The sequence below is a fragment of the Dasypus novemcinctus genome, chromosome 25, assembly GCF_030445035.2.
Source record: "Dasypus novemcinctus isolate mDasNov1 chromosome 25, mDasNov1.1.hap2, whole genome shotgun sequence".
NCBI classification, from domain to species: Eukaryota; Metazoa; Chordata; class Mammalia; order Cingulata; family Dasypodidae; genus Dasypus; species Dasypus novemcinctus.
Genome location: NC_080697.1, coordinates 25,509,030 through 25,528,788, shown reverse-complemented (window position 1 = coordinate 25,528,788; position 19,759 = coordinate 25,509,030). Strand labels below are relative to the sequence as shown.

At 34.8% G+C, this 19,759-nt stretch overlaps 1 protein-coding gene across 2 annotated transcripts in view; it reads right to left on the bottom strand.

Moving 5' to 3' along the window:
• Positions 1 to 19,759, bottom strand: part of KCTD9 (potassium channel tetramerization domain containing 9) — a 56,046-nt gene that overhangs the window by 14,672 nt on the left and 21,615 nt on the right. For both annotated transcript variants that reach the window (XM_004454246.4, XM_058287835.1), the window contains exons 3-11: positions 18,231 to 18,274; positions 14,847 to 14,943; positions 14,171 to 14,229; positions 13,834 to 13,962; positions 9,191 to 9,258; positions 9,008 to 9,103; positions 8,363 to 8,512; positions 4,393 to 4,498; positions 3,419 to 3,552 (exon numbers count right to left, since the gene is read on the bottom strand). In XM_004454246.4, the coding sequence (XP_004454303.2) occupies positions 3,419 to 3,552; positions 4,393 to 4,498; positions 8,363 to 8,512; positions 9,008 to 9,103; positions 9,191 to 9,258; positions 13,834 to 13,962; positions 14,171 to 14,229; positions 14,847 to 14,943; positions 18,231 to 18,274 (883 nt within the window). The remainder of the gene's footprint in view (positions 1 to 3,418; positions 3,553 to 4,392; positions 4,499 to 8,362; positions 8,513 to 9,007; positions 9,104 to 9,190; positions 9,259 to 13,833; positions 13,963 to 14,170; positions 14,230 to 14,846; positions 14,944 to 18,230; positions 18,275 to 19,759) is intronic.

Genomic DNA, 19,759 nt, shown 5'->3' with positions numbered 1-19,759 from the left:
AACCCTGGCCTGAGTACTCAAAAAAAAAAAAAAAAAAAAAATCAAAAAACCTTGAGGTGAATGGAAATGAAAATGGAACACACTAAAACTTATGAAATGCAGCAAAAGCAGTACTGAGATGGAAATTTATAGCTCTATATGCTTACATTAAAAAAAAAAAGACTCTCAAACACACACCTAACCTCAAAACTGGAAGAACTAGAAAAGAGCAATCTAAACCCAAAATGAGCAGAAAGAAGGAAATAAAGCAGAGATAAACTAAAAAGAAAATAAAAAAATAGAATCAACAAAACAAAAAATTTGTTCTTTGAAAACATTAATAACACTGATAAATGTCAAAGAAAAAAGAGGATACAAATAATGAAAATCAGAAATGAAAAGGGAGCATTATTACCCACCCCAATGAAATGAAAAGGACTATAAAAGGATACTATGAAAATTATATACCAGTGAATTTCATAACCATGATGAAATGCACAAATTCTTAGAAAGACACAAATACCTACACTGACTCAAGAAATAGAAGATCTCAACAAACTAATTACTAGTAAAGAGGCTGATTCAGCAATCAAAAACCTCCCAACAAAGAAAAGCCCAGGACCAGGTGACTTCACAGGGAATTTTACCAAACACTTCAAGAAGACTTAACTATGAATCATGGATTGGAAGACTAAATATTGGAAAGATGTCAATTCTACCAAAGAGAAATATGGGTTTAACACATCTCAATCAAAATCTCAACAACCTTCTTTGAAAAAACAGAAAAGTCAATCATCAAATTAAAATGGAAGAGTAAGAGGCCCTGAACAGCCAAAGCCATTCTGAAAAAGAATGAAGTTGGAAGACTCATATTTTCCAATCTTAACACTTATTTACAAAGCCACAGTAATCAAAACAGCATGGTTTTGGCACAAGGACACACAGACAAACGGAATCTACTTGAGAGCTCAGAAATCAACCCTCACATTTATGGTCAACTGATTTTTGACAAGTGGGTAAAGACCACTCAATGGGAGAAAGAACAGATTCTTCAACAAATAGTGCTGGGAAAACTGGATCTCCATTTGCAATAAAAAGGAGAACCTCTACCTCAAACTTTATAGAAAAATCAACTCAAAATTATCAAATATTTATATATAAGAGCCAGAACTATCACACCCCTTAAGAGGAGCACGTGTAAAAGCATCTTCAGGACCCTGTGTTAAGCAATGGTTTCTTGGACTTTATGCCCAAAGCACAAGAAAAAAAGAAAAAGTGGATAAATGGTACCTCATCAAAATAAAAAACTTTTGTGTCTCAATGGAATTTACCACAAAAGTACAATGACAACCTACACAATAGAAGGAAATATTTGGAAACCACATATCTGATAAAGGTGTAATACTCACAATATATAAAGAAATCCTTCAACTTAAAAACTAAAAGACAAACAACCCAATTTTAAGATGGGCAAAAGACCTGAATAGACATCTCTCCAAAGAAGATATACAAATGGCCAGAAAGCACATGAAAAGATGCTCAACATCATTAGCCATCAAGGAAATGCAAATCAAAACCATGAGATACTATTTCACATCCATTAGAACAAAGAGAAAATTACAAATGCTTAGAGAGGATATGAAGAAATAGGAACACTCATTTATTGCTGGTGGAACTGTAAAATGGCATGGCCACTAAGAAGGATATTTTGGCAGTTTCTCAAATAGTTAAGTATAGAATTACCTTATGATCCAGCAATCCCACTACTAGATACATATGCAAAAGAATTGAAAGCAGTGACTCAAACAGATATTTGCATACTGATGTTCAGAACAGTATTATTCACAACTGCCAAAAAGATGGAAGCAACCCAGGGAATCCATCAACAGATGAATGGATAAACAAAAGGTGGTATATGCATACAATAGAGTCTTATTCAGTTGTAAAAAGAATGACATTCTAATTCATGCAATAACATGAATGAACTTGAAGACATAAAGAGAGAAATAAGCCAGACAGAAAAGGACAAATACTGTATGATCTCAGTGACATGAAATAATTAGAATAAGCAAACTCATAGTGTGAGAATGTAGACTAGGTTACCAGGGGATGGGGTAAAGATAGGGCACAGAAAGTTAAGGCTTAAAATATACCACACCTCTATTTGGAACTATGGAAATATTTTGGTAATGGATGGTGGTGATGGCAGCACAACATTATGAACATAGTTAACAGCACTGAAATATATATCTGAATGTGGTTTAAAAGGGAAATGTTAAGTTTATATGATCATAGAATAAAAATGTTTTTAAAAAAACCCATCGAACTGCATTATACAATGAACCCCACGTTAAACATAGGCTATGACAGTACAATTATTAAAAAAATATGCTTTCATCAATTTTTTTTTTGGAGAAGAAAAGAATTTTATTAATGATCTTGCAAGAATGGGTGCACAACCAGGAGAGAATGGCCGGTGCCCCTTTCATCAATTTTAACAAATGTTCCACACCAAAGGTGTTAATAATAGGGTGGTAGGGAAGCTAGGGAAGCGGACTTGGCCCAGTGGTTAGGGTGTCCGTCTACCATATGGGAGGTCTGCGGTTCAAACCCTGAACCTCCTTGACCCGTGTGGAGCTGGCCCATGCACAGTGCTGATGCGTGCAAGGAGTGCCATGCTACGCAGGGGTGTCCCCCACATAGGGGAGCCCCACACGCAAGGAGTGCGCCCCGTAAGGAGAGCTGCCCAGTGTGAAAGAAAGTGCAGCCTGGCTAAGAATAGTGCAGCCCACAAGGAGAGCTGACACAGCAAGATGATGCAACAAAAAGAAACACAGATTCCCGTACCACTGACAACACCAGAAGCGGACAAAGAAGAAGATGCAGCAAATAGACACAGAGAACAGACAACCGGGGTGGGGGGGTAAGGGGAGAGAAATAAACAAATAAATAAATAAATCTTAAAAAAAAAAAAATAGGGTGGTATATGCGAATCCTGTATTTTATACAGGATTCTGTCAACCCAAAATTTCTCTAATGGAGGAAAAAAATCTGGCCCTATTGTAAAGGGAAAAAAAACCAATTTGGAATTATGAAATTAAAACTTAAGGAAAACACAATATATTACATTAATCAACCATCTATTAAACCTATCTATTTGAGAAAGACCCAAAGAAGAAGAGAGAAATAAAGTCAACTCTGACTGTCAGATGAATCTTCAAAAATCTCAAACTGGCATCTATTAACTTATGTAATGAAAATATGTCCTGCAATTCAAATTTGTTTAAACAAGCAATTGAATGAATAACATTCCTCCAGCTGTGCTGGCATGTTACCTGGCAGTTATTACTAACCAACTACCTTATGATTTCAATAAATTTTGTATGATACAGTCAGTAATTCTAGAGTAACAAAAACTTTTTAAAAGTTGCTGACTCACCTCTAAATCAGTTCCTGCCAGAGTTGCTCCTCTAAGGTTACAGTTCTTCAACTTTGCATTTTTTAATGTAGCAACTCTTAGGTTAATTCCTGTCATTTGACTTCCTTCCATATCCACACCCTTCAGATTAGCACCTAAAGTAAACATATTTTGGGAGTTGTTTAGACTTAAAAAATACTAACAGTTCTAGTATACTGCAAGATGATTTAATGGAGGTGAATGATGACAGCCTCCTGTAACCTAGTAAATGAATCTGTGAACTATGATCTCAACCTTTCCACCAATTTACTAGTCTAAATTTTTACATATAAAGCATTCATTGTTATCCCTATGTTTTCGATGTAATTTTTCTGTAGTCCAAAACTTCTTTAAAAATAAAGTTTATTAAATGAAAAACAGAGTTCATTGTTAAAGATTTTTGCTCTTACTAGTAATTAAGAATGTTTTAGGGTATATTTTTGGGAGGAGGAATTTGATTGGGTCCTATGATAATCAGAGCTTTTACAATGTGCTTCCACAAATATATGACAAAGGAGATAAGCACTATGTCGCCTCAATATACAAGCAAACAAAGTGACCATTTCGGACACAACAAAGCAATAATGAATTCATAACTAAAACATTAAATCTAAAAATGACAAAAACTGTCTGGATTTTTGTAAACTAAAATTTTTCCTTTTGGTTAAAAGAATATTTTGTTCTATTTTAAAGCTTAAGATATTGATATTTAATTTTCCAACTAAAGCCTCCTTATATATTAGAGGTTAGATTTCCTCTGAATTCTCAATTTCAATTAGCATATGCCTGAGACCAAAGAGAGGCATCTTATTCCTATGTAATTCCTCCAAATATAATGACAGAAGAAATCTATCCCCTTCAGTTACCCTGTTTTACCCTTAACAGTTATTTTGATAGGCTTCTTACTTTATGGTATATTTTTCACATAAACAGCTTAATTGTAGATACTATCTTACCTTCCAAATTAGCTTTAAGACCAGAAGGATCTTCAAAATTACACAGTTTCAAGGATGCCCCTTCTGCATTAGAACATAGCATCTTGACTCCCTGGAGATTTGCACACTGGAAAAGAAAAAAGCCCAGGTTTCAAGGTTCATAATTTTGCTTGGAAAAGAAAAACCTGGTTCCAGGAAAAGGAAAAAATAGAAGAGAGAAAAAAAGCTCAATTCCATACATTCACAGTTTTTCCGTTCCAATTGAACCCAATCAGAACTAAGAACCTCTTTAAAGAAAAGTCTTCAAAAAGAACTATTTTAAAAGAAACAAATACCGAATTAATGACAGCATGCCCACTTCATATGAAACATAAGGGTTCAGATAATGAAGCTGGGGGCATCAGAAGTATGACATTCCTATTTTGATTTTTACAAATAGCCCTGGGTGTGACAATATGGGCAGTCAAATTCTATGGGTAAAGAAAGCATAAATTTGTTCCAAATGTCGATTTTCTGTTCTTATTAACGTATAAATCAATAAATGAAATTCTTGGTGTTCTAAGTTGCTATCAGCTTCATCTTTAGACGTCAGAATAGTAATGCCAGCAATTAAAGGCATCATCTAGCTATAAAACAGTAACAGGTTGCTACACCAACCATTGCTTACAACATTGTCAACCTTGAGCACCCAAATCACAGTGCAAAAATGATCTTTATACAGAGCAGAGTAGTAAGGTAGTAAATATATGTAAGCATTTCAAATTGTTAATGCAACTCAAAGGTTCAATGCCATCATCAGATCTGAACTTTAACTACTAGAAAAGCCAAGATTATTTATAAATTTGACCTTAATATTGGACCTTCTGCATAAGTAGTGATGATCAAAGTAAATGTGAAAATGTTTTAAAAACTGTAAGACAATATATGAATGATATTGTTATAATCAGAAGATCAGTGAAGTAATCTAAAATCCGATGGTTAATCAAGTTATGTTATAACCATAAATATCAAGAAAAATCCTTGTTTCTTATTTTATAGGTACAATTTTATTCACCCTGTAGTCAACTGTAGTAAAAGGTACAACTTCAAAGAACAGTACTTGACAAACATGTGCACATTCCCATCTATGCCCTGTCCCTTAACAGAAGAGTATCTTCCAGCTATGCCTGTACGTATGAAACAAAATTGGTTATATGCTGATATTTGTTGAAGGTGAGTGACAGATACAGGAGGGATTCACTATACTATTCTAATTTGGTATATGTTTGACATTTTCCAAATGAAAAAGTCATTAAAAAAAGAAACAAGGTAAAGAAAACACATGCTTTAGATTCTAGTTCCTGCTCTGATATAAACTAGCCATTTGGCCTTGAGCAAGTCTCCAGGACTCAGTTTCTCAATCTATAAAACAACAGGGTCATTCTGTCAAGGGATCATCGTCAAGATCCCTTAGAGCCATTCGATAAGTCTGAGACTAGAAATATGCAATAGATAGGGAACAGCTGATTATGTCAGCTTCTAAGCAGTGAGCTGATATCAATAATGGCAGGCAGAGCATGTACAAGTAACACTTTAAAGCATGTTGTCAGAATAGTGTGCTACAGACAAGGACTGCTTAACAGTGACAGCAACTGATAGATCACCTTGGTTTAGAGCAGAACAGGATGGTTCCTATGGAAAAAAAATTCACAGACCATAAGAGAAAGCAGCAAAGTATAAATTGGATGAGGTGTTCAACAATAACCATTAGTTGTGTCGTTCATGGGAGAGTGTTTGCAAGCAACTTATTTTATAGGCACTGCTTTCAATCAGTAGCTATTTGCTAAGGAGAATTAGAATTAGTTTTGTTTTTTTTTTCAAAGATTTTTTATTTCCTCTCCCCACCCCACGCCCCATTGTCTGTTCTCTCTGTCCTTTTGCTGCATGTTCTTCTTCTGTGTCTGCTTACATTCTTGTCAGTGGCACCAGGAATCTGTGTTTCTTTTCTGTTGCATCATCCTTCTGAGTCAGCTCTCCGTGTGTGCAGTGCCACTCCTGGGCAGGCTGCGCTTTTTCTTGCACAGGGTGGCTCTCCTTGCAGGGCACACTCCTTTCATGTGGGGCTCCCCTACGTGAGGGACATTCCCTTGGCACTCCTTGTATGCACATCAGCACTGTGCATGGGCCAGCTCACCACATGAGTCAGGAGGCCTGGGTTTGAACCCTGGACTTCCCATATGATGGGCAGATGCTCTATCAGTTGAGCCAAATCCACTTGCCTAGAAATTAGTTTTTGACTCTCACAGCCTATCCACTCTGGGCAATAGCTCTTCAACCTCAGCCAATTTATTATTAACCTTACAATGCTTAAGCACTTTTATCAAGTATTTTTACCTGTATATATTTTGGGGTCTTTGCATGAATTATAAGATATGGGAAGATCAAATATTATGAGTCCTATTTTACATAAGAAAATTGTGGCTCAGGTTCACAATAATACTATAATTAAATAGAACTCAAAACTAGTTGTACTGACTGCTCCAGTTGTCTATTTCATCATTTTTTGTTTTTTACAAAAACCAGCCAAGCTGCCTCACAACCTTTTATTATTATTTAAATTTTCCCTTATGTTGCTAGTCTTTTGATTATTTTGCTACTGATTTGAACCTTCATTGTAAGAAGGAACAAGTGAGTGAAACTAACTGAAATGTATATTGGCAGATTTTGTTACTAGTTTCATGGAAATATAGGCTGCAACGAAGGAATAAAACAAAAATTATGATAATTCAACAAATATAAATTAATACTTATCAAAAGCAAGATGCTGTATTAGTGCAATTAAGTCAAAAGGTATACAGACATGGACTTCAGTATTAAAGAAATTAAAGTTAGCAGTTAGTAGATTTCACTGTTGGTTCTGCACATGTCCTCTAACCTCAAATTAACACAGGTAATTTTTACATAAATGTGTACAATCCATATACACACATGCATATATATATATACACATATATATGTGCAAACGTATACATATCTTGAGAGAGAGGGAGAGAGAGTCTTCAAGATGTTAACTAACACAGATTGATGTATACCGTATTTATTTCAAAATCTATCTGCCAAATACCTCCAGAGTAGAGGTTCTTAACAAGGGGTCTGTGAGCTTGAATTGAAATGCAAAAAAACCACATTATTCTTGTGGGAATATGTTGGTGTGGGTATGATATATTTATTAAATAATGCACAGTATAGTGTGGACTTAGTAAGGGGTCCATGGAACAAAAAGATTAGGAAACTCCTGCTCTTGGGAAGCGGACATGGCTCAACTGATAAGAGTGTCCATGTACCATATGGGAGGTCCAGGGTTCAAACCCTTGCGGCACTGCCGCACGCAAGGAGTGCTGTGCCACGTAGGGGTGTCCACTGTGTAGGGGAGCCCCACGTGCAAAGAGTGTACCCAGCATTGAGATGCCCCATGCGAAAAAGCGCAGCCTGCCCAGGAGTGGCACCGCACACACGAAGAACTGACACAGCAAGATGACGCAACAAAAAGAAACACAGATTCCCGGTGCCGCTGAGATTGTGAGAGGACACAGAGGAACACACTGTGAATGGACACAGAGAATAGATAAGGGGGGGGGGGGAGAAGAAGTAAATAAAATATAGTAAATCTTAAAAAAAAAAAAGAACCCCTGTTGTAGAGCAATAACCTTTTCCTATTCTAGAAATGAGGCTGAATAGGAGATTTCAAAGCTTCTTTTTAGCTTTAGTGAAGTCCTGATAGAGTATACTATATTGAGGAGATCATCTAATTTTTTATTAGTTGCTAAGCCTTCCACAGCTATGTTTAACAACAAAAATAACTCATTTCATTTTCAGTCTTTAGTTCTGTCATCAATTTAGTAAATTATCTGTTTTCAAGTAAATAGTCAGAGACAGATGTATCCTGCTCTTTTATATTCTTCCAAATAGACTAAAAATGTAGCTTTTTCTTTAAACCAGAAATGATGCTTACATCAAGCACTGATCCAGAGAGATCAGCTCGTTCAAGATTTGCACAGCAGAGATTAGCATGTGCAAGATTGCAGCGGCTTAAATTGGCCATTTTGAAGTTAATGTATCGAAGGTCCAAACGAGAAAGATCAGCACCACTGAAGTTTAAACCCTAAAATTAAAAAACACAAATGTTCAAATTACTTAAGCAATCTGTGTATTAAACTTAAACACTATTGCTAATCACCAAGTTTTAAAAAAGCAATTCAAGTTCAATCATTTGGAGATTGTTACAAACATGATCAAATGGAATTTAGGTATATAAAATAGGTATCTTTAATGAATTCCAAATACTGAAACTCTATTCATATGGTAGAAGCCAGCCTGGCTATACCTCATTGAAATGCAGAAGTTTCTAAAGAATGATCTCTGTTAATCACGTACCTGTTGATAAATGTTATTTTAGTTAAAACCAAACATATTTAAATTACTTTATTAATTTTCTAATTCAAAACAGTTTTATTAAAAAGAGAACATTATGGTTTGACTCATAATTAAATTATGTCTTGCATGATAAAGGAAAATCAGGTAAAAAAAAAAAGCCTCAAAGAATGTAAAACATCATTCACAAAAACAAATTACTCATGTAAAAGTCTGATTTAATTACCTGACAACGCAATTCTGACTTAGTTGGAGTGGCTAGCAAAAATCGGACAAATTCCTTTCGGGATATTGGTGAATGATCCTCTGGTGGTTGGGAATTCTGGAAAAAGGTATTAAGAAATTAGTGGGGCATTTTGGGTGATAACTACAATAAATGCAAAATCTACTAATGTAAAATGAGCTTTACCTTTATTGCCACTTCAAGATGTTCAATCAATGAGTCAATACCAAAAAATCTGGCTTCTTCTAACACACCTATCAGAAAAAATATGGTTTAACTTTTACAGAAACCTATTCATTTTAATGTTTATGGAATTCTTTATGATAAATCCTCACAATTTATATAAATTGAATACCTGTTGAATTCCATATTCATGTTTGGGACATAAATACAGAATATTAAAAAATATGTAAAACAAAGAAGGTTTTCTAAAGAGTCTACATTCTGCAAAAGAAAAAACAGAAAACTAATGAATTAGAAAGAAAATTGTTCATATATCAAAATTATTTCTGGCAATTACTTTAAATGGGCCATCAGCAAAAAATCCTAATATCATAGGATGCAGAATAATTGCTTTAGTGATTTGATTGTGAATCCAATAAAAATGATTAGTTTATCTAATCCTAACATTTCATTGACTCTTTAATGGAGCAGAACTGAGCAGGTTTGTCACAAACATCTCTTACTTACAGAATCAGAAAATTATAGAAATGAATAAAAGTAAGTCAGCTACACAATAAAGACAAAAGTATAAGTCTAAAGCCTTTCTTATAGTTTAAATATTTTAAATAAATAATTTAAATAAATAATTAAATTAATTATTAAAAAATTTAATTATTTAAAAAATTAAAAATTAAATATTTTAAATAAATAATTTAAAAAATATTTCTAAATGATAAGAGATTTTATCATTTATTTTCTTAATATAGTTAAAAAAAACAATCTCAAGTCTTTGTGACTCAGTATGCTTACTTCCTCATATCTGTTAATAACAGAGCTTCATCAGAGTATGTGGGAATAAATTCAGGATCTATTATCTTTTTTTTTTAGTTTTTAAAAATTTTATTGTTACCATATATGTAATCTAACATTTCCTTTTTAACCACATTCAGATACGTAATTCAGTGCTGTTAATAATGTTCACTATTTTGTGCTACCATCGTCCCAGTCTTTCACAAAACATTTCTATCATTCCAAATAGGAACACCGTACAATAAAAGTCTTAACTTCCTGTTCTATATTTCCACCCCATCCCCTGGTAACCTATATCCTAGATTCTGACTTTATGAATTTGGTTATACTAACAATTTCAAATCAGTGAGTTTATACTCTATATGTCCTTTTACTGCTTTTTTATTTACTCAAAATGCTGTCTATAAGGTTCATTCATGGTGTTGCATGTATCCAGGCTTCATTCCTTTTCAAGAATAATGAATAATATTCCCCTGGATATATATAGTACAATTTGTTTATCCATCTATTATCTTTTATATACAGACGGCAGGTGTTAGTTGAATATACTTGGTAAAAAAAAACTACAAAGGATTCAAGAATTATAAAGAAAACAAAAAGGGTCCCAAGCTAATAAGGGTAACAAACATAAAGGGAAATAATGAATCAGAAATATAATTAGATATAGAAAACTACAAGCAGGTTTTTGGAAAGAATAATATTATCTTTTCAGGCGATACCCAAATTCCACTTCCAGTATTCTAATTGCCAAACAAAGGTCACCTAATTTATAGCATATCATTCAGGTAACCACTTGGCATAAGGCTTTCCTGGCCATATTAGAGTGGCTAAATCTCTGCATCCCTCGTGAAGAACAGACATTCTTCAATATCTGTCCCTGATGGTAAACCTACCATAAAGGGGTTCTTACGGGCCTTGCTGTTTGCCAAGTCATCTGAGCAAAGCTGGACCCCTCAGCAATTGTGGAAAGAATTTCTACTAATTCTAGGTTCACAACTGAACTTTAAAAACTTCCAGAAAAGCCTTATAAATGAAAAAGACATCCATGGAGGAAAGAAAGTAATATTTAGCATATCTTCTACTGGCACCAGTTAAACCTAAATTTGAATCCCAGTTCTGCCACTCACTACCTATTTTGTTCTAAGAGAAATTACTTAATCTCTCTCCCTCAACCAAAGTTCCCTTTTGTGGAAAGTTTTTAGAAGTATTAAAAGAAATAATACATAATTACGGGCACTTGGTAAATTCTCAATGATCACTATGATTATTATTAAATGTTATGTTTTCTGAATGAAGTTCATTCTCCTTTTACTATATCCAACTGGGGGTCAGAAAATTTATGTCAGCTGCAGGGAATACATATTGAAATAGAAGAAAAGTACTCAGGTTAATATAATAAATGGATTGATGGGATTTAGCTGGAAGGTAGGGAAAAGGTGACTGAAGTCAAGGAAGAGGGTTTTGAAGACCAGTGAAAGAAGGGAAGACATGGTTCAGTGCAAAATGAGATCATTAAAGGCAGGGAATGGGAAGCAGACTTGGCCCAGTGGTTAGGGCATCCGTCTACCACATGGGAGGTCTGCGGTTCAAACCCTGGGCCTCCCTGACCCATGTGGAGCTGGCCCATGCGCAGTACTGATGCGCACAAGGAGTGCCGTGCCACGCAGGGGTGTCCCCCGCGTAGGGGGAGCCCCACGCGCAAGGGGTGCGCCCCGTAAGGAGAGCTGCCAGCGTGAAAGAAAGTGCAGCCTGCCCAGGAATGGCGCTGCACACATGGAGAGCTGACACAAGATGATGCAACAAAAAGAAACAGATTCCCGTGCAGCTTACAACAACAGAAGTGGACAAAGAAAAACATGTAGCAAATAGACGCAGAGAAGAGACAACTGGGCGGGGGGGACAGGAGAAATAAATAAATAAAATCTTTAAAAAAAAAAAGGCAGGGAACAACAGGAATATGGTTAAGTAAAAAAATTCACTGATGAAAGCACAAATTAGGGAGAGCAAGAAAGAAGACTAAGTAAATTGGGAAAAAAATAAATTACTGTAGATTATTTAAAGCACATATATTACTTGGGGCAACTCATAGACAATGTAAAGAGTTTGGATGGAAATTATACTAATTAAAACAACACTTTATGAAATGAATCCAGTAGAAAGCCCTGCTTTCTGAACAGTCAAATAAGTGAGAAAAATGGCTGGAGAAACACGAAAGGAAAAATAAGCAAGACTTGATAATAGTCTAGATTGCAGAAGTCTGAAAAAGCATGTTATTTTCTAGGCAGGGAGGATATATAGGGCTAGCAATGATATAAGGAAAATTAAAATGGAAGGAATGAAAGAGCAAAAGAAGGTATTCCCCAGGTTAACTCTTAAGCGGTTACAGGACATATAAAGCTGAGGTTTAAAATGTATTCAGGAGGGAGCAGATGTGGCTCAAGTGGTTGAGTGTCCACCTCCCACATGGAGGTCCTGGGTTCAGTTCCTGGTGCCTCCTGAAAAAAAACAAAAACAATCAAGCAAAACAAATGAAAAAAAAAAAAAACAACAACTCAAGGAAGCAGATGTGGCTCAGTGGTTGAGTACTGGCTTCCCACAAACGAGGCTCCTGGTACCTCAAAAAACAAAAAACAAACAAACAAAAAAAACATAGGAGTAGAAGGGGGCCAGTAAAGTGAAAAAAGTTGCAGAATAATACAGAACTGAAAAGAAAAGGATTTCTATAAGAGTGGGTCACTGTTTTTTTTTTAATTAATAATTTCTGCCAAAAGAATGAAATAAAAACTTAGGTAATACAGGGTTTAAGGAACAGTTCAGGTAGAAAGTATTTTTTTAAAAAGCAATAAGAATTCAGTTACAAAGAGTAACGAAGCTATCTGAAAGGATAATGTCAATTATTTTTGCAATGGGTAAACTTTAAAGGAATATAAATTTTAATATACCAACCTTAAAAGTCATTGAGTATTTTGTATTTTATTACAGAAATTGTAAATTTGCAGCTCTAGCATGTAGTGTTTACAAAATCAGAAAATTACACATAGTATTTTAGATTTCCATCTTTTTTAAAAAAGCTTTACTTAAAATACTGGCACACTAAGTTCACATTCCACATAGCAACAATTTACTGAAGCTGAGTAGGCATGTGCATTCAATATAGCCCAATCCCTACCACTTTTTAAGTACTAACATGGGGCCCAATTCATTTGAAGGCCTATAAACTTTTGTTGTTTCTTTTTTAAATTTTTAAATTTTTAATTTATTTAATTTATTTTTTTATGTTTGTTTCATAAGCTTTTGATAGGCTCTTTAAGGGCTTTCATTTACATCCTCTCCATGAACCTTCCCCAAAATCTTGTGAAATAGGTATAGGAGAGTATTTTTAACACTCCTCTTTCAAGTATAAAAGCTCAGAGAGATGGAGTGACTTTCTCCAAGTTACTCTAGGAAGTTGTAGAGTTGAGACTAAGCTAGTCTTATGATTCCAAAGCTTGGTTTTCCCTCTGGGCTACTACACTAATCAATATAATGGTAAAATAATAATTTGAAGCCAAATTGCAGTCACAATTGTATTTTTTAAAAAGACAAAATTGTTTAAAGTCCTATGTGATAGAATTTAAATCTATTTAGAGTCTAAAATTGAAATTTATGGGTTAGCTATAGATCCATATATGTAAAACTATCTACCTGAAAGACTACCTGCCTGTACTACATATATTTGTATATATCTATATATTCAGTTTAAAAAATGGAAAAATATACTTTTATTTTAATAAAATATACTATGTTTACTAGGTAACTTGAAAACAAACTAAAAATCCTAAACATAAACAAACTTGAGAAATTCATTGAAAACTCACCCAATAAATTAACGCCATCATTTACAATGAGCTGCCCATGACGCAAATAGTTCAAAATGGGTTCAAAGTACTCAGGACTTCGGTCAATTAAGTAAGCTCCTCTATGGTCTCGCTTATTTCCCCATACATCTGTGTTGCCATTAAAATGAAAAAAGTCCCCCATAAACAAAAACAAAGTTAGAAATTTATGGAATAAAAGTTGTATAATATATTGCTATAAGTTTAACTGTTGTAAAAATTCTTGATGTCATTTAAAAGTAAAGAAGGGACAGGAATTAAGAGTTAAACCAGATACAAAGAGCTCATACAAAATATGAAAACAATGTGCTACACTCACCTTTATCTTTAAACATGTGGGCCAGCATACTGTCAGGTTCTTTATTCACTAAAGTGCTCCTAAGAATTCAGGGAAAAAAATTGATTTCTCCATTTGTCTTTATAAAGAAACATATTTAAGTCAAGAGTATACTCGATCTCAGCTGCTCTCTCAAAAAGATGCATGCTATAACCTGGTAGGAATAATGCTGGGAAACAAAAACGTGCAATAAGTTGCCATTTATCAAAATCCCTTCTAATATGGCAATTCCTTTGACTTAAATCTTGATTTAGCTCCCTTTAACTTAAATACTAACATACCCTTGTAGCTAGCTATTATATCATGTTCTTGATCTTCAAAACTTATATATTTTTCTGATCCCTTTAATATAAGTCATCATATTCTCTGCAGATTTCAATATTGTTAATATTTACTTATATTTCAATGTATATTACTTGATTTCTAAAAAGCATGTTCTTAAACATTAAATTCATGCTTTTCATGCTTTCTCTGAATGACTTGTGAACCACTTTCTACTTTTTTCCTTTGAGAAATCTTTCTAAAAATAGTTTCAGATCACATTGTATATTTAAACAGCATTTGAATATTTTTTAAGAAAAATGGAAAATTGAAGGAAAGAATAAATGCAAGCCTTTCTCTCTCTCACACACACACCCTCACACCCACACACACCTACCGTGTAGTTGTAAAGCACCGCCCTCCAACATTTAATGTTAGCCAGTCTGTGTGGGATCCTGTCAGTCCTTCAGGTAGTTTAGAATCCGTCTGAGGATCTAGAGATGGCGTGTAGAAATAATAAGAACATTAAGCTTGGGGATTCTGTGAAGATAGCAGTGGCATAATTTTTTTCAAACCAAATACCCACAGAAAACTACACCAGAGTGACTAAAAGAGTAAAACCCAAACCCATGGACAGCATCTAAAACAAAACTATTTGATATAGTATTCTCATCAACATTGACAACTAAAAGAGTACCATGGTGTCAGCATCTGTGAAAGAAAAAACCAAGAAAAGAAATGGAGTATATGATGAACCTGAGATTTCCAAAGTAATCAATGGATACCCACTTGAAAACTCAGCAAGTCTATTTGAGAACAGCAGACTGCAAGTGGGAGGGGCATGCCCACTCCAAAAGAGGGTAATAGAAATAATTTGCAGTAAGATATATGAAGGGGCTGTAAATAAACTCTGAAAACCAATAAGCCAAAACTCCCTTCTTCGACAAAACCCCACACTGAGAATAAGATGATGGGAATAGAATTCAAGATGAGGAGGATAGAGACAATAGAGACAAAAGAGGAAGGAGTCCAGATAAGAATCAAGGAGGTCTAGCAGACTAAAATATATCATATATATATATATATTTCTTTTTTTAAAGATTTATTTTTATTTATTTCTCTCCTCCCCCTCCCAGCAGTTGTCTGCTCTCTGTGTCCATTCTCTGTGTGTTCTTCTGTGACTGCTTCTATCCTTATCAGCAGCACCAGGAATCTGTGTTTCTTTTTGTTGCATCATCTTGTTGTGTCAGCTCTGTGTGTGTGCAGCGCCATTCCTGGGCAGGCTGCACTTCCTTTCGTGCTGGGTGGCTCTCCTTACGGGGTGCACTCCTTGCGCGTCTGCATGGCATGGCACTCCTTGTGTGCATCAGCACTGAGCATGGGCCAGCTCTACACGGGTCAAGGAGGCCTGGGGTTTGAACTGCAGACCTCCCATGTGGTAGATGGACGCCCTATCCACTGGGCCAAGTCTGCTTCCCTATCATATATTTTTAAACATTCACAAAAAACAATTAAAAAGGAGCTCTAGATATATAACACTAGAAAAACTCCCCTAAGCCAGTCTTCCCTTCCTAAGTTAAGGAAAACTAATTTTATGGAAAAATGAGCAAAAGAAAAGGATTGAGTGGGCTATAGTTAGTAGTAATATTTTGATGATGCTATTTCATAGTTTGTAACAAAATTCCACAACAATGCAAGGTGTTGGTGGTGGGGTGATGTATGGGAGCATTTTATGATGATATGCATGTTTATTTTTTAAGTTCTCAGCTTTTATTATATACATTGTTTATGTATGTTCAGGTATGAATGATACAGAAAAAAACTATAATCTGATATTCTAAAGCATGCTAAAAGAAGTAAATGATATTACACAAGACATGAAAGAACAACATAAATCAGATGATAAAATTCAGAAATGAAGTAGAACTCAGGAAATTAGAAAAAAAATTTTAAGAATGAAGACTAAACTAGAAGAAACACAAGAATGGGTAAACACAACAGATAATGCCTTAAGAAAAATACTTAATCTTAAGAAGAAATGAGCACTATGGTTTTTTAAGTTTTACTGAAGTATAATTGACATTCAGCAAACTATACATAAAGTTTAGAGTGTGATAAGTTTTTACATATGATTTTACATCCAGCCAAAATGACTTTCAAGTATAAAAGCTACCAACTGATATCAACATGCAAGAGATCAGAGAATACTGTTCTTGTAAGTCCTTTCTAAGCAATCCACTACTCAACAAATTTCAGACAAGTGTTACAGACATCAGCATAAGGATTGGAAGTGTGTACTAAATACACTTGGAGGAAGAAGACTAAATGAGAGTTATAAGGGAAAATACAGTATATAATCACTATATACTATGACAATGTAGAAATAGTAAAATCATCTTTTAAGTAAGAGAACAAAGGAATGAACATAAGCAAAAAACTTTTTCAGTAATCATATTGGTGCTGAAAATAGTGGGATTGTTATTCTGATATTTTTATGTACCTTGTATGAGATGAAATAAATGAGTAATTTGGTGATATAATTCTGTCATTCCCTATGTCCCTGAAACCAGGATTATTGATTCTGAAGAAAGGCCAACATGGATGTGAAATGGAAGTGAAGTAAAACCCCTATAACCCTGTACATATACTGCAAGTATTAGTATGAGCTCATGAGATATTTTATTTACCTATATATTTATGTAATATATGATATACAAACTTTATATACATATAATATATTACATATAAAGATCTGGGCATTAGGTGTGTTCATTACTCTCAGGATGTTCCCACTCCTGGCTCATAATGGACAGAACTAGAGAATACATGGTTATATGTATACACTTTTATATCTATATTTATTTATGTATGTATCTATATATATTAAATATAGAGTGAGCCATGTGCCTATCTATCTATCTACTGAAAACCAGAGTTTACACTGATACTTCCAAATCCAGTCCAACACCACAGGGTTCTTTCTAATTTTCTTCCTTTCTATATTTGTAACTCCCTTCTCTGGCAATGAGAAACCTAGCTTCCATTGTATGAAGTATATTTATTTATGCATAGTCTCTATCTTTACCCTGTTTGAGGTATGACTCCTCACGCCAGACTACATTTACATGTGGTCTGGGTAGGTCCTCCACGTGGATGCCCTCCCTCAGCCACCTGATGATCTGACACCCTATACAAGGCTACCCTCCATCCTCCCCCACACACCACATGAACACCCACCTCACCTTGCTTGGGGCCTGTCTCCTCACTCTGGGCTACCCTTCTATGGATGACCCAGTTGTGAATTTTTTGTCTCTAAGGTCCAAAACTATCCCTTTCTAGTTGATATTCAAGATGGACCATGTAAACATTTCTCCTTTTCCAGCTGGCATAATATTAGGCTTTGTCAGCAAGGGCCCAGAAGGGACACTGTACAGGGGAGGGGCTTTCTTCCTAGTTTTCTTCTTGCACCTATGGTGTGGCTGGTTCTCACTCTCTAGCAAGTTTTGCCAACACCCCATTGGGCAGCCTCTTGCTCACCAGCCCATCTTTCTATCTTTGGATCAATGAGCTACAACCACATTTCCAACATGGTCTGAATTTCAGCCTTCCCACTTCCAATTTGTGGAGGAGTAGTTCTTTGACACTTGAAAAGAAGTGTGAAGATGCCATTACTGCCATAAGATCCTTTTTCATGTTAAGCTTAATAACTCCATGTAAAATATTTACCATTTCATCATTTTTATTTTGGTAGACAAAATTGACTTTGAAGGGAGACACTTACCAATAAATGGTTCTCCTTCACACACAAACAAAACATCATCATCCCTGGGAAAATCAAAATTTTAAAAGCCAGCATCAAAATTCAGAAATCACATCAATTATTGCTGACATAATTTAACTACTCCTTAGAACTATATAGAAGACAGGTTTTGCTATAAATCTATACTACAAAGATACTGACTTGCTAAGGTTCTGTTACTTTATTTAACACCCCAACTTAACTGTCTCTAGATTTAAATTCCAAAAAGATCATTTCTTTGAAATGAAAAATAAAAAGCTCACCATACAAATTCTTTGAATTCAGATTTCTTTTGAAGAATGTACTGTTATGCTCAAAGCATATGACTAAAGCCATAACCAACTCTTCTTTCTTTGCTTTATTTTAATTCTGTACTGCTAATAAATTATTGGGGCTCTCTCCCAAATCATCAGCTGCTTTGTGCTTTGAAAATGCAAATAAATTTTCCTATTAAATCTAGGAAAAATATAATTGGAAAAGTAACTGCTATAAACATTCACCCACTGCACACATACTGCAAACACAAAGGTAAATGATTGGGCAAAACCCACGATGATGGATTATCAGTGTATATCCCCCCATCCCGCTCCCAAACCATCCTATTAGTACAAGTAAGTGATCAGAGACTGTAACTTGTGAACCACAAACTGCTAAACAGGTAGAGATTTTATAGCTCAGAATGCTTCAGTTATGACCTTCATGTTGTAGAAGTTTTTATTTCCTGTAAGACATCATAGGAATACACAGAGTTTATCTTAGAATCAGAGATTATGTTTGTTGAGAAAAATAGGTTCATGTTGATCAGATCATTCAACAGTGTGACTCAATTATCCATAGAAATCAAAAGAATCTGGTAGATGGATACTGAAAAATTAAGAAATTCTCCTAATTTATCTGGATCTGAAATGCAGTCTATAACATATTCTACTTGCTCAAGATGCCAGTTAATTGCTTTAGATTAGTAGGAAAATATTTTTTCATTTCATGAACACAAATCAACTGCTAAGCTATGTGACCTCCGTTAAGTTATTCCTCAGATGCTTTGTTTCCTCATTTGTAAAATTAAGGTACTGGAAATGATTAACTTCTAGGGCAATACGCTATATTGAAAGTTCATTCAAACCTGGACTTAAACTTTATATATATACTGTTATAATTTGGATCATTAGTAGCCTTACATCATCAATAAAGAAAATCATGTTTTGCCAATTAAATGAGATAACTCAGGCAAAGCAATTACAACATAGTTGGCACATTGCTAGTACTTAATTTGTGTTCCCTTTCCCATCTTCTTTGCTAAGTCTCTTCCTGCTCCAAAATTCTATGATCCCACAAGGATGGATGGAGGTGAACTAGAGACTTGTTTAAAAGAGATAAATCAGCTTTAGTTATTTAGAACAAAACAAAAACACACACCTCTTTCATGGTGAATCACTAGGTGACTTAACTCTACTTAAAACTGTATCATAACATTTAGCAAGTTTTCACAAAAGTTTTTCTCTGGAATGTTT